This window comes from Mastigoproctus giganteus, chromosome 3, assembly GCF_048544385.1.
Source record: "Mastigoproctus giganteus isolate SK-2022 chromosome 3, ASM4854438v1, whole genome shotgun sequence".
NCBI classification, from domain to species: Eukaryota; Metazoa; Arthropoda; class Arachnida; order Uropygi; family Thelyphonidae; genus Mastigoproctus; species Mastigoproctus giganteus.
Genome location: NC_143577.1, coordinates 56,818,481 through 56,835,040, shown reverse-complemented (window position 1 = coordinate 56,835,040; position 16,560 = coordinate 56,818,481). Strand labels below are relative to the sequence as shown.

At 36.5% G+C, this 16,560-nt stretch overlaps 1 protein-coding gene across 1 annotated transcript in view; it reads left to right on the top strand.

Moving 5' to 3' along the window:
* Positions 1-16,560, top strand: part of LOC150088029 (uncharacterized) — a 46,200-nt gene that overhangs the window by 26,850 nt on the left and 2,790 nt on the right. The window contains exons 3-5 of the mRNA XM_090370543.1: positions 611-696; positions 1,146-1,247; positions 15,115-15,165. Coding sequence (XP_090226669.1) covers positions 611-696; positions 1,146-1,247; positions 15,115-15,165 — 239 coding nt within the window. The remainder of the gene's footprint in view (positions 1-610; positions 697-1,145; positions 1,248-15,114; positions 15,166-16,560) is intronic.

Below are 16,560 nucleotides of genomic sequence, written 5' to 3'. Positions count from 1 at the left end.
GGTTGAAAATAACTTCCTTAATATTAAATTTGAAGCTCAAAATTGCAATTGTCAGAAGCTGCATGTGTAGCAAATTGCTCTGCAGGAAGAAGATATATGATTCGAATAAAGAGAAAGAAAAATTTGTTTAGAAGTCTTAAGTTTGGATCTAGAGGATGTTGACTGCTCCACATCCTCTGATAGTTTTAGAAGAAAGTTAAATTATAGATGAGTTCTATACAAAATCTTTCAATCATCATTAGTTCTACAGAATAAGGGAAAAACACATTAAAAACAAATAATATTGAAATTTTGGAATATTTCAGACCCTCCCCTAGTAAACTTTGTAACAATTTGTAAACTTAAGTGCTGCTACTACCATCATACCACTAATAAAATTGCCAGTGTGCACTGGCAATTTCTTTGTCAATATGGTGGCAGCAGCATCTTGCTGGGGTCATTTGTGGAACTTTCTAACTATACGTCATATATTATTTAATAATAAATTATTCACTGTTTCATATTAGTTATTTTATTTTTTTCAGTGGTTTTGGTGTTTAACTCACATAAAAGCTGTTGGAGTCTACAATTATATTCATTATTTTTATTTTATTTTTTTATTTTTTTTTAGGATCACAAGCAGTTTCCATTTTTGTCATTTTGTTTAGTGTCTTATTTTGTGGTGCTACTGCTTTGCTAATGTATGGAATTGCCAAGGTAAGAATTAAATGATCTGCAAATAAGTTTTCAGATGCTCAGTATAATTTTTTTAAATATTAGTGAAACATTTTTGTTATTTTCTCTTTCGTGTTAGAGTGTGTTATTTTTGATAACATATGAATAAATTTAAAAAAAAAAAAAAATACAGTTAACTGGCCTACTCTCCAACATATCAGGATTTTAAATATTTGTAGTACTTATTTTCATTGATTCCCAAGAAAATCAGATGGAAATAAAACTACCTTTGCGATCTGCTTAAAGCTTTCAGTGATCATTTATAAAAGGTTACTCTGTTTTTTTAGTCATTATTAAGTAAAAAACATAATTGTGTAATAAATGAAAGTATCTGTAATGAAAGTCCACTTTCTGTTATTAATCTTAAAAAGTAATATTAATCATTAGTTTATTCCTGGCTGTTTTAATTTGGTATATATCTTTCATTCTAGGAAAACCGTTGTTTATTGCTGCCATGGTTAGCCATGATGCTGCTAGAAATTTTAGTGACACTATTGATGGGTATTTGGTTCATTGCATCTGCCTACAGCAGTGTAAGTATGTTAATCTTAAGAGAAAAAAATAAATAAGGAGCATGCAGAATTAACCAATTAACATTTCATCATGACTAAAATGTCCTGTTAATTAAGGGTTCATTAATAAAACAGAAAGAAAGAAACATATGTTCTAAATAATGCATAATTGATAAAATACTGTATATTCATAAGTTGACCTTTAAAACACTAAAATCACCTTAAATTTCAAAATGGTCTTATATGCTGGGTATAAAATCCTGAATATAAGAATTAAAGGTAGCACTTGCTTAACTGTTAGGCCATGAATTAATATCAGTATATATGTACAATTTATCACTTATATATTTTTAAACAAATATACATTGTTGCTCACCTTTTAAAAATCAAGGATTTGTTAATTTTTTTCATCTGATGAAACCAGATCGTGCAATTCGTTGGGGATTATTTTCCTTTTTAAAGTCAAAGTTTTACTTTTTTTTAGTTGTTAAAGAAAAATTTAAAGATTGTCAATTTCTTTCAGTGAACATGCTTCCATATCGAAGCATATTTTTACAGAAACCAATTTACAGTACAGGCAACAAGGAACGACTGAGTTATATAAAGCCGTACATTAGCATTAGCAGAGACATATGATGCAAGAAAGCAAGCTTACACAGTATCAGCCAAAAAAAAAAAAAAAAAACCACATTTCACACATCCATTTGCTCTAAAAATTTGTCCAGTTCTTCTTGAATTTATTTAAGCTATCAACATGCACATGTAAAAGCAATATAATGTCTTTACTATGGTTTTGGTTTCTTGACCTTCTACATAAGGAAGTACCATATACTGACCACTTTAAAATTTGCTGTACAGTTTATTATATTATCACAGTGTACTCTTTTTAAAATAAAATGCAGAAATAAATGAATTAAAAAGTACACAGTGGTTAAGTCTACTCCCTGTTTACACGACTACAAAAGATGCAAAAGATGGCTGTCAAAAAAAAGGAGGTTGACTTATGTAGCAAATATATGATTATATAAGAATTTAACTCAAAAATACATTGACACATATGTATATTTCAGGACCATCTCAACAAGAATGATTTCTTGATAAAATAAAATATCATCGTGATATTTTATTGTGGGATCTGGTAACTTAACTATGATGTAGTCATTGAATAGCTGGGTGCAGTTAACAATTTTAGCATTATATATATAGTAGTAGTAGTTGCATGTGATGCAAGAAAGCAAGTGTATGAGCTTATGCAGCATCAGCCAAAAAAAAAAATTACACCATTCCCTCCAAATGCCTGTCCAGTTCCTCCTTAAATTTATTTAACCTATCAACTTCCACAACGACAGATGGAAGTTTTGTTCCAGCAATTAACCACCCACTGGCGGCTAAAGGCAAATTTCCGCACATCTATTCTACATCTGAATTTATGCCCCCTTAGGTTCGTAATCTGAACAAGTGGAAGGATCCCATCAGAATTCAGCATGCTCAACTCATTTAAGGCATAATCCCCGACGAATTGCACAAACTGGTTTCATTGGATGAAAAAAAATTATTCATATATCCAGACTTTAGTAAAGCTTTTTATATAGCCCTCATGGAAGGCTGCTGTGCTATATTAATTGAAAGAAGTTGAGGTTATTGGTAAGATCCTACGCGGGATCACACTCTCAGTTGTCATAAAAAGTCAGTCTTCAGTGTGGACCAGTGTATTTCATAAATGATATTGGTGAGGATCTTCACAGGAGGCTGCCAAAGTTTGTTGATTATTTGAGGGTGGGACGAATGGGATCACACACTGGGTATCATAAACAGTCAGTCTTCAAGGTGGACTAGTGTATTTCTAAATTTCATAAATGATGATATTGGTGAGGGTCTTCACAGTAGGCTGTCAAAGTTCGTTGACGATTTGAGGGTGGGAAGGATGGTTAAAATTTTAAGCCAGGCTATATTGCTTCAAAAAGACTTGGATTGAATGCATATGCCTTGAGTGACTAGGATTCAAGCCCGTGACTGCTAAATACAGTGTGTTTCTTGTATTATCTCTATATTGTGAACTCCTCTGATAAACAGAAACATAAACAGAAAATTTATATATTTATTAAAAATGGCAGCTAAAGTTTAATGCTTCTAAATGTAAGGTTATACATTTGGAAAACAGAAATCCTGGAGTTATATACAGGTAGCCCTCGTTTTGTGCCAATTTGCAATAACACCGGTCACTAACCACTAGGCCATTTTTATTTTTTTATTTTTGCGATTTTTTTATAAATTGAAAGTTTTTAAATTCATCCGAAAAAATTTATTGGCATCGTATTGGACTATGTACCATGCACTGTTCATGTGATCAAGAACAACCTGAGCCAATCGGAGATTAGCGCATTCGTGTAGCCAATTAGAGATGAGAAGGCGTCCTGTCTGAAAGTAGCCACTTTATTATGCTATAATTTTTTTATTAATTGTACTATTAATAAATTAATAGTAGTTGATAGCTGTGTGCAGATTTTATGAATTGTTATAAAGTTTTTAATTTAATAGAATAAAGAGATGCCATGTCTGGTAAAAGAAGTTCAATGAATCCTAGTATAAATGAAAGCGTGAAAAGGGCACTTCGATCTATCGCATTGAAAAATAAGATGGAGGGTATTCGGAGAATGGAAGCTGGTGAAAGCCACCCTAATATATATTATGGATTATATGTTATGGATATATAAATATTATGGGGGAATGTATTACGCAAAAAGGATAGGTGGAACAGGACTAGGGCATGTCTTCCAGGAGCAAAGTTGATGGCGTTGTAGAGCAGATGTCATCTTTTAAGGGCACAAAAAGTGATATTGTTATACCCGTTGGCACTAATGACCTTAAGAGTAAGAGATCTGCAGATTTACTTAACAAGTACAGGTCAATGTTGGAAAAAAGTCTCAGTTAGGGTTAAATTTGAAAGTGTCTGCAGTTCTGTCCAGACACGGTAGGAGGAAATATATGATGAGAGCCTTGTCAATCAGTTTAGCCCTGGAGAGATTGTGCAAGGCAGGCTCATGGAGTAGAATTTTTTTCAGCATGGTCTGTGCTTGCTAACAGGCAAGACTGCTTCTACAGGGATAGGATACACTTAAATAGAAAGGGTGCAAGAATATTTGCTTGATGCTATCAAGGCAGTGTTAGGTAGGTAGGTCGGAAAACTGCTAGCTTGGGGTATTCACAGATTTAAAGATTAACCGAGCTGCAGGTAAAGGTGAAAGTGATTCTTGCACTGCTTCTATTGTAATGAGCAGCAGCCCGGAGAGCAGGTTTCTGGGGATTTCAAGAGCTGCTGTGAGTCATGGAACAAGTAAATACATGGGCTGTGTTAGGGTAACTAACAGTAAGAACAGGTGCATGTATTATTGAAATGAAAAAAAATTATAATTCCTCAGAGCGGTTTAATACTAGAACATACATACAAAGAACGGTTAATATACAAAAGAGCTTTCGGCTGAGTAGACAGCCTTCGTCAGTTAAACAGAAAATATATTAAATGACAGTTAGAATGGAGATGTGCACTGCCAAGTTGGTGCGTGAGGCGCGTGGCTAATTGTTTGAGGTTGAAGTTTGTAGCTGTGACATATGGTGGTGACGCGGCCACCTTTTGTCTATGGACAGAATTATTGCTTCTGTGATGGGGTTAACTTGACAACCACTGTTCCTGTTCATAGAGGTATCCGAGCATTTTATGTTTAACGATTCCAACCAGGTGCGCCGTAGGTAATGGTGGGACCTAACCACAACATCGCAGTGTGGGTCAATGTTGTGGTGGGTTGTCCAGACATGCTTGGCAATAGCTGAGTGTTCCACATCTGCCAAACGGATCGCCCTTTTATGTTCTGAGAGACGTTTCTTGAGCCAACGTCCAGTCTCTCCAAAGTAGCAGCTAGTGCAGTCACGGCAAGAGATGCGATAGACCAAACTGCTCTGCAGAAGGGTGGGGACAGGTGTTTTCACGTTGGAAATGAGAGAACGCAGTTTCTTGCCTGGGAGTTGGATGCACTTTATCCCATGTGATTTTAGGATTCTACCGATCTGTTGTGACAGGTTGGGGTAGTATGGGATAAATGCCCTCGTGGATGACTCACCACTGTTGACGCTACTGTTGGTCGCCACGTTGTCGCGTGCCTGTAGGTCACATCTGTCAAGGATGTCGATGGGATAGCCACACCTCGCAAGGTTCACTTTGACCCTGGTGATCTCTGTGCGTCTTTCACCTGCAGAGCTAGAGTGTGTCCAGGTGCGAGTTAGCAAGGTTCGGGCAGTGGTGAGGAGGTGACCTCGTGCGTGTGCTGACCGGAAGTTGGTAAATTGGCCAGCACACATAGGTTTACGATAAACTGTCGCCTTGAAGCATATGTCTTCGTGCCGGACGAGGGTATCTAGGTATTGTGTTGTTCGACTCCAGCTCAATCGTGAATTTTATGACGGGCGATAGTGCGTTGAGGTGGGTTAGGATTCGCTGACCTGAGTCTCTAGGGATAACTACGAACACATCGTCTACATAGCGACACCAAAAGGCGATGTGATCTGGTGTGTGTGTAAACGCACGTCCCTCTAACTCCTCCATCACGATGTTTGCCGTGACCGAGCTGACAGGGGAACCCATGGCTGTGCCATGCACCTGCTGGTAAATTGAGTCGCTAAACATACCCTTGTCCGACATTTCTCGAGCCGACGTCCAGTTGGCTCGAGAAATGTCTCTCAGAACGTAAAAGGGCGATCCGTTTGGCAGATGTGGAACACTCAGCTATTGCCGAGCATGTCTGGACAACCCACCACGACATTGACCCACACCGCGATGTCGTGGTTGTGGACAGGTCCCACCATTACCTACGGCACACCTGGTTGGAATCGTTAAACATAAAATACTCGGATACCTCTTTGAACAGGAACAGTGGTTGTCAAGTTAACCCCATCACAGAAGCAATAATTCTGTCCATAGACAAACGCTGGCCGTGTCACCACCATACGTCACAGCCACAAACTTCAACATCAAACAATTAGCCACGTGCCTCACGCACCAACTTGGCAGTGCACATCTCCATTCTAACTGTCATTTAATATATTTCCTGTTTAACTGAAGAAGGCTGTCTACTCAGCCGAAAGCTCTTTTGTATATTAACCGTTCTTTGTATGTATGTTCTAGTATTAAACCGCTCTGAGGAATTATAATTTTTTTTTTCATTTCAATAATATGAATCTGGAGCGCATAGGCCTCTTTCACCATAGGTGCATGTATACTTACATTTACACCAATGCTAGAAGTATAGTAAATAAATTTGATGAATTTGAAGTGCTGATCAACACATCAAAGGCAGATATTATTGGGCTATCAGAAACATGGTGTCACACAGATATATGCAGTGCAGAATTGGAATTAAGGGAGCACAATGTGTAAGGGAAAGGATAGATAGGGTAGTAAGGGAGGAGGGGTTATGCTGTTAGTAAAGAAACACACAATCTAAGGAAGTGCATTCAGTTGACATGGGTGGACAGTGCAATGTTGAGTCAGTTTGGTGTGACATAAACACTGGGAAGGGGAAAATGAGAGTAGGAGTGTGTTGTAGGCCTAATGATTCTGATGAGTACAATGAACAGTTATGCAGAGAAATAGTGGGCCAGTAAATCAGAATGTCTTGTAATAGGGGATTTTAACTTTCCAGATATTGACTGGAACTTGTTGGTTAGTCACTTGTATGCTAGCAAGACTTTTATGGATTTATTGGAGGATTGTTTTCTACAGCAATGCGTTCAAGAGGCAACCAGAGGTAGTAATACTCTTGATCTGATTATCAGCAGTAATTATTCATGCATTAAGAATTTGCAGATAAAGGAACCACTAGGTGACAGTGATCACAATGTATTGATGTGGGATTTACTTAAAGATGTAACTACCATCAAGGGTAATATAAAGGGAAGTGTTTTTGTTTTCATAAAGGTAACTACAGTGGCAGGGGTGGCTTGTCCATAGGCACTGCAGCATTCCCAGCTATTTAAATCTAGATATTCAATGCAACGCAATGAATATTTTTATTAACAGGACCCGCATATAGTATGCACATCCTCTATTTCCAGTATTCATTTCAATAATAAACAAATAAAAACACGAAATAGTTTCCAACTTTGAAGTTTAATTAACCGTAGGCCTGTGTGCTAGACAGTGACACATTTTGCGTTCCAGTGAATATTTGGTGGTTGGTTGCCATTGGCAACCAGCATATTGGCAACTTGCCAACATATGTTTTTTATAGGTGAAACGAATCAAAGTCACTGTAAAGTGCGCCGTGCAGATTTCATCGTTGACCATGATGGGTGTGTAGCCACAATGTCGGTGTCTTTTTGTTATTTGCCGAATTCCCATTGAGTAACTAAATAATATCAGTGTTGAGTCAATACTCAACATTCAACAGTATAATTTTTTTTTTTTTTATGAAAACCCCAAACACGAAAGGTATCAAAACCTATAGTACTTAGTACCGTGCATGGGTTGGAGGAGAAGTATGGGGGGGTGCCGGAAACTTTGCTCTAGAGACTAAACATGGGTTACACCACTTCAAGCCTCCAATAAGCAAAGTGGTGGTATTTCACCGGTTGATGAAAGTCATCTACCACCTACTAATGTAATTACAGCTTAATTGCAAATTAAGCTGAACTTGCTAAGTTGAAGTTATATTATGAGGTGATGTGTAAGTAAAACATTATTTCTATGACACACGATTTTGTGAAATTTGATTCAATTGTGGCCTCCATGCTTCCCCATGAAATAAATCGTATGACAGTGAATAAACTTCAGCAACTTAATTTTTCACAATTCCAATCTCCAAGAAAAAATTGCGATTAAAAAAGAAGGCTACCCCACATCAAAGATTCAAATTTCTCAGTAGGGAATAAGTAATTTTTTTTTTGTTCCTCATCCTTTTCCCATTATACATATGAGGTCAGCGTTTTTACTGTTTTTGCATGAAATTTTTACGGCCAGATGCCCTTCCTGATGCTAACCCTCAACCTTTATCTGGGCCAGGGATATGCGGTGATCATTCCCTGACCTTACATATTTGGTGGTCACAGGCTCGAACTCCGGTCTAATCAGGAAGCGTGTGCTATGCACTGCTGCTCCTGCCCACCTGGCTACGGAGGCACCAGTGGGGAATAAGTAATAATAAGAAATATATTCACAGTTTTAAAACTGAATGGTACCAAAGGAAAAGTTGACTTTGTGGTTGTGAAGTTAAAAATGCATTGTTTGTTTTCCGTATTTACTGTTCAGAGGTGACTTAACGTGGACAAAAAGTGGTTTTACAAACATAAACAGAATGAAAGAAAAACTCTAAAACATGAGAGTTCGAAGAAACATGTTGATAATGTGATTTCACTATCGCTTGTAGGAAGTGTAAATATTAAAGAACAGCTTAGTGAGACTTTCGATTTGCAAACATAACAGAGAAGTTACCAAGAATCATGAGGTATTATCTAAAATAATAGACTGCATTAAATTTTGTGGACAGTTTGAAATTCCTTTGTGTACATGACGAAAAAGACGATTCTAAAAATCCAGGAGTATTCAGAGGATTAATAAATTTCGCCTGTACACTAGATTCCAATTTAAAGAACCATTTAGAAAGTAATGTAGCATTTAAAGGCATTTCAAAAACTATTCAGAATGATATTCTTGACTGTTTGCTACAAATATGTTGGGGTGAAATAAAAAGAGAAATTAAAGAAGCTTCATTCGTAGCTGTCATGGCTGATGACACAACAGATGTTTCAGAACATATACAAATGGTAATTGTTCTGAGATGTGAACTGAATGGAGAAATTTTTGACCGTTTCTAGGGTTTTTTCACTCCGGAAAACCAAACAGCGGACGGAATATCAAAGTGCATTCTGGATCAGTTAGACATAATCCTTGAAGGAAATACTCAAAAACTGGTTGCTCAGACATTTGATGGCGCAAATGTGATGAAAGGCAAGAAAGGGGGAGTTCAGCCTAAAATAAAAGAAGTGTACAAAAATGCACATTTTATTCATTGCTATGCACACCAACTGAATCTGATGATGAGAAATGCAGCAAGTAGTACCTGAGATTCAAGAATATTCTTTTCGAACCTCATGTCGATACCAACATTTTTCTCAAGATCACCACAGCATCTCTCTGTTCTCAGAAAGCATATGGATAGCTGTGTTGCCCAACCTTCCCCTACAAGATGGAACTTCAATATATGCACCGTTAACAGCGTTTAAGAAAATTTTGAATCCTTAAAAAAAGTGCATGGAGGAACTACAAGCGACAGCAAACGCAGATAAGACTATTTCAGGAGCAACTGGAATTTTGCACATCTTGAATAATGAAAAATTCGAGTTCTGGTTAGAACTTTATCATCAGATAATGCCTCACGTGGAAGTTATGTATAAACAAATGCAATCTCGAGAAATTGAGATTGCAGTTAAAATACATGAATATATAGGAAACTTTAAGAATGCCATTCTAAAAATCAGGAATTCAATATACTGTGAAAATCCTTCAAAAACACTCATGATTGAGTGAAGGAAATATGCAATTATATAAGTGTTGACCTAGGTGAGAGAAATTCTTTTACAAAACAATTAATTGCTGATAAATTGTTTAACAAGGGGAACTTTGTTATTTTTCGTACGAAAATGCCCATGGAAGAGGTACGGGAGACTGCTGAGGCACATCCCATGATTGAAAGAGAAAAACTTCTTACGGAATTACAAGTTTTCTATAGCAGACACGATCGACACAATTACTGCAAATTAACTGACGCTGAAATTTATCTCACAAAATAATCTAGCTGAAGTTCTTGGTGAACTTATGATTACAAAACTCATAAAAGTTCTTTTGACCATTCCGATAACTACTTCAGAGCCTGAACACTGCCATTCGACATTAAAAAGAATAAAAACATTTTTAAGGAGCATTGTGAATGAGGAAAAGCTAAATGCTCAAGCAATGCTTTTAATAGAGAAAAACTTGTTCAACAGTGCACCAAACTTGAATGAAAAAAGTTATTAATCTATTTTCAACAAATAAAAACCAAAGAATGGATTTTGTTTTTAAATAAAAGTTCAAGTCTGTTAATGGTAAAAGTCTAGTTAATGTTTTGTAGTATTTTTAACTTGCTTGTTGTTATTACTGTGTATATCTACATGTCTTATAACCAAGGCAATTTAATGTAACTTTAAGACACGCAGCAAATGTCCCCCCATCCAAACATCAGTCACGAGCCGCCACTGTACAGTGGGATCACTTGATGTTAAAAACGAATTCTAAATGGGAAACCTTCAAGGAATTAATCTTGGAAGCTACTAGGCTTTTCATACTAAGAAATACTGTTCAAGATTTAGACCTAAATGGATGTCAGATGAACTAATGAGACTTGTTGCAGAGATGAAAAATGTGTGGGATACATATAAATCAGTGTTCTCCCCAGGACCTATCGAATGGGCACACCACCCGGTTAATTTAACTGACTGCCCGGCTAAAATTTAAGCGATTCTCGTGGTACCATATGGTATTGCTCACTGATCTCAATCAATATTAATTTGAACATACTATGTGATCGAAATCAATGCAACAGGAGCATATCATGGTAAATAATGCAATTAGTTATTGCTCTAGATCACTTAAGTCATATTTATAAATAACAGAAATTTTTATAATATTGTGAAGTATTACACTTCCCCACCTAGCTACTTCATAATGCCATTCAGTTGGCAAAATTTTCTTTGGAGAACACTGTAAATTATCAGATGACACAGAAGCCTATGGCAAATATAAGCTAGTCTGTAATCAAGTTACAAAGGAGGTTAGGCAAGCGAAGGCTGATTACGAGAAATCCTTGGCAAAGGATGCAAAGAAAAACAACAGACTTTACTTATGTAAACTCTAGAAGGAAGGGGATAAATCAGACTGGTCCACTTGATGTTGGTGGTTTGACTGTTGATGATCCTGCTCAGATAGCAAACAAACTGAATGAGAACTTTGCATCTACATTCACACATGAAGAATTCTGTAAGGAAGGGGAAGACAGAAGTTTACAAAAACTCTTACACATGGAGCTAAATGATTTTGTAATAATGGAGAGCAAAGTGGAGGAGAAATTGAAGTTAAACATAAAAAAGGCACCTGGTGCAGATGGAATCTATCCAATTATATTGAAAGATGTAGTGAGGGAAATTAGCAAACCCTTAACCATAATTATGAGAGCATCCTTAGATTCAGAAGAGGTCCCACAGACTAGAGATGTGCAAATGTATCCCCAATTCACAAAGGGAGTTCAAAGGGTGATGCAAATATTATAGACCTCTTTGTTTAACTTCTCTCCTGGGGAAAATAATGGAGTCATTGGTTAAAGATGTGATACAGGATCACCTAGACAAGACTGCAGTAATAGTTCAGACACAGCATGGGTTTTTAAGGGGAATTCTTGTCTGACCAATTTGATTGGATACTGCGATGTGGTCACAAAGGAACTGGATGCAAAAAATAATTTTGATATCATATACTTGGATTTCAGAAAGCTTTTGATACTGTTGCACATGGAAGACTGCTTTACAAATTGGAGTGGTATTAAAGGCAAGTTGTTCACAATGGATAAAAGGGTAGTTGAGTGGAAGATGGCAGAGTGTGGTAATAAATGGACACTGCTCTACTTGGACTAATGTTATTAGTGGATTCCCCTAGGGTTTAGTGCTGGGCACATTGTTGTTTTGTGTATTTATCAATGATATCAGTGGAGCTATATCAGGCTTAATGTCCAAGTTTGCAGATGATACAAAGGTTGGCAGGGTTGTTAATGACAGTATGCTACTGCAACAGGTTCTATAAAAGTTAGGCAGATGGACTAAGAAGTGGCAACTGAAGTTTAACATTGACAAATACAAGCTACTGCATATGGGTAGTGGTAACCCAAGAGAAATGTACCAACTGTGTGGTACTACACTCAGGGAGGTGGAGAATGAAAAAGAGCTAGGGGTAATTGTTTGGTCAGATATGAAGTTCTCTGAGCAGTGCAGACGGGCTGCCAGAGCAGGTCATGGGGTTTTGTCAATGATATATAGGAATTTTGTTAGCAGAGACTAGGTTATTATCCCTTTGTATAAGGCAATGGTCAGGCCACACTTCGAGTACTGTATACAGGTCTAGAAGGCCTCATTTTAGGAAGGATGCTGAGTTGCTAGAATGAGTACAGAGAAGGGCAACAAGATTGTTGAGAGGAACAAAGGGGTGCTCTTACCAAGATAGACTTAAGTTCTGAAAGTTGCGGGATCTGGAGGCTTGGCACCTGTGTGGTGATCTGATTGAGGTGTATAAGGCCTTGAATGGTTTGAGCAGGCCTCATTGCTGATGGGATACTTCCACTTTCTCAGATTAAGAACCTGAGGGGGCATAGATTCAAATTGAGAGAAAGACAGTTGTAGAATAGATGTGCAGAAGTTTGCCTTTAGCCAGTGGGTGGTTGATAGCTGGAATAGACTTCCATCTGTTGTTGTGGAAGTTGATAGCTGAAATAAATTTAAGGCTGAACTAGACAAACATTTGGAGTGACCAGATGGGTGGAATGGGAAGGGGTTGTTTTTTTTTTTTTTTTTTGCTGATGCTATATAAGCTTGCTTTCTTGCATCGTATGCCTCTGCTAATTCTAATGTGTGTAGGGCTATGAATATGCTTTCATCGACTATTACTATAATTATGAAGAATGTTGATAAAATAAAACAATTGATGCAAAGTGCTACACAAGTTAGTTTCAGCAGACGTAAGCTTTTAGGAAAAATGGAGCAATTGCTGACACTTTGGATTGATGGTTTGAACCAAAAAAAAATTTTTTTTTAATTAAAATTTTTAAAATTTTAATATAAAATCATAGGGTTAGCCATGTGATTTCACATTGACTCCACGATATCAAGGGTTCCATTTGTGCCTATTCCCCCTCCCAGGAACCTAACCCTGGTGTAAATCAAGGGCTACCTATATAAGCTAGGGGGGAGAGGAACTAAAATTGGTTCAAGATAAATAAGACTTGGGTGTTATGATTCAATCTGACAATTTTCATGCAGTATAAACAGGTAGCTAAGGAAGGCACATGGTGTTCTCTCCATGATTTATAAGACATTTGCTAGTAGGGAAGATGTTATTGTCCTGTACAAGTGGTTAGATCATATTTGGAATATTTAAGTCTGAAGATCACCCTAAAAAAATCAAATAACTTCTGGAGAGGGTTCAAAGAAGGGTCACGAAATTGTGATAAGTGTAGTTGATGCACATGTGAAGAATAGATTAGAAAGTGTGGAGTGCAAAGTTTGACAGCTAGGTATCTATGGGAAGATCATATTGAAGTGTATAAAGCACTAAAGGAATTGAATAAAATGAATGAGAGAGGTCTGTTCTCCCTTGTGGGTTAGATGAGAACCAGAAAACACAAATATAAAATCAAAGAAAGCAGAAGACTGGATTTCATGAAGTTCACCTTTGGGCAGTAGGTTGTTGAACTGGAATAAGTACTTCCCAACATAGCAAAGGCAGTGAGACTAAATTGAAAGAATTGATTACCTTTTGGGAATAGAAATAGTATGAATATTGTGCTTTATTATTTATTTATTTTTATTTTTTGACTGATTTAAAAAAAAAAAGTCCCTGCATCATTTGGCCTTACTGGCACTAAACCATACATTAATACAAGGGGTGTTTGAAAAGTTCATGGCCTGATTATGAAGGGTTTATTTCAGGAGTCTGGTAACATGCTACTTTTTAATATAGTTCCCTTTGGAGTCAATACACTTTTGCCACTTAGGCGCATTATAGCCATAGTAGCTTATGAAACTTTAAACTCCCATAACAACAAACTTTTTCCACTATAGTGTTTCTTCACAGCTGGAATCAACACAGTGTGTTGATTCCAGCCTGTGACCACCAAATACAGAGGATGTAGAAAGGTCAGGGAATGACCACCGCATATCCCCCGAGCAATATGGCCTTAGTTGCTAATGCTCCCAAAAACCAAATAACAGCAACTCTGATTTTGTGTCTTCATCAGTAGGACAGCCTGGTAATTTTTATATAGTAATAACTGAGAACATGTGGAAGTAGTCTGTAAGCAAGTAATGGCTTTCTCACAGCCAGCCTTGAATAAGACAATGGCTTTCTTAAACCTTGGTGGGAGGATGTCTGATCATATGTCTACTATTAGTTGGCATTCTTTTAAGAACGATGTTGTTATGGATAATGCCAATCCCCCCTTTTTAAGTTTGGAGGCACTTTGGGGGGGGAGGTAAGAGGGAAGTGTGATCCTGCTGGGAGAATCAGAGAACTGAGATAGTGAGTGGGGGAATTGGGAATTTTTTTAACACTTTTTATTCAATCCACTGATAATATCACAAATATTATCTGTGGATTGAATAAAAAGTGTTTAAAAAATTGTCATCCTGGTATTTTTCTTAGTTCCAAGGGTCCTGAAATCCTGCAGGTTAAAGAGTAATTCAAATTTTCCAACTACCTTACCTTATATTTTCTTTACACATGTTCCACACATACATTGGAAACAGTACAAGAATTTTGATGTTTAAGGCTAAAATTTTACTATATAACTTAGGTAGGCCATCTGCTCTGTGGAATGGACATATTTAGAAAATTATATTTCAGAATTCATTAATAAATATTTTCTTAATCACATTTTAAAGTAATTGAGATATATATATAAATTTTTAATAAATTTTATTAACTTCTTAATCAATATTAGTCTTTATTTATTCATAGCTCTTCATATCATCATTAATATTTAACAGAACTACAATCCAAAACTCACATTTATTCATTTCATTTTGTTTCTTTTTATTTAAGATGTATCCCATCATAGCAGCAATTACTGTGTGGTTCATTGATGGTTTTCATGTAAGTAATCTGCAGTTCTTGAAATTTACACTGATTTTAAAATATTTCACAAATACTCCATATAAGCTGTCTTCGGTGTGTTTGTGTTATCATCCTAATCTATTTGTGGTGTTAACACACTCATAACTGTTAAAAAGAAATCAATCAATCAAGATTTTAATTAAACAGGGAAGAATTTTTTGAGGAATATGCAAGATTAACAATCTTTTTATCACAATTGTAAAATGATAGTTACATAGTAATAACATAGTAATCTGACATGTGATGTAACTGATGCTAGCTCTTGTCAGCTTTTGCCAATTGTGCTTAACAGTGGGACATCTCCATTTTAGCTGTGTGTTCAAGAGGAGCATTTGCTGAAAATGAATGCTGTTGCCATGAATTTGGGGGGGGGGGTGGCTTTTACATTTTTGAACCATTTTAACAATGTGGCATACTTTAATATCAGGTAAAAAAAAAAAAAAAAAAACTGTGAAAATGAAGGTCCAGATGCTGAGTTTTTCAGCATCTGAAATAAGCAATAAAATAGGCAGTAAAAGGCTAACTATTTGCTCCCATTTGAGGAAAACAAGTTAGAAGGAACAAATATGGTACATTTTGTCAGGAATTGATTTTTTTTGCTGATGTATTTTAGTATCAAACAAAAATAATAATGAAACACAAGCACTATATGAGAGTAAAGGTCTTGAATACTGAATTATGTAAGGAGCCACTGATGCTTTATACATCCAGCTGCTACTGACGTTGCTGATGATTTGCTAATTTTTCTCCTGTTGGATTAACTTTGAGTTTAGTTTTGTAAATTAAACTCTAGTTAATTTAGGAAATGGGCACAAGTTGTTAAGTTTTGATTTCAATTATGCAGCTAAAAGAAGACTGCACTCACTTGGCAGCATATAATGTTTCACAAAACTAACAAATGCCATCGATCTCAGTTTGCAGTGCCTAATATTGTACTTGTGGGAGCTGACCAAGCAGAAATGCTGACATGCAGTGTGTCACTTTCTACCAGTATATATTCATCTCTTTGAATGCTTTTCACAAAACCTTCCTATATATGTTAAAAAAAAAAAAAAAACTATAGATTGATGCACTAAAATATAGGGAAAAGCTAAAAGCATACCTAAAAGGTATGGTCAGCCTTAACTGATAGAACATCATAACGTCATGCAAGTAATCTGCTATCAACACTATCAACAGGTGAAATTGATCTGGTCAGCAGTCAACAAAGATCACTTTTTCTGCATAGCATTTCAGCATTCCTGTTGATGTTGAGTCCATAAAGCATTTATTTATTATTTTCACCACCAGGGCACCTTGCGCTCTAGTACAGGTGCATGAGTGTTTGTGTGTGGTTTGCACATTTGTGGGATGAATAACACAGATACAGTAAAA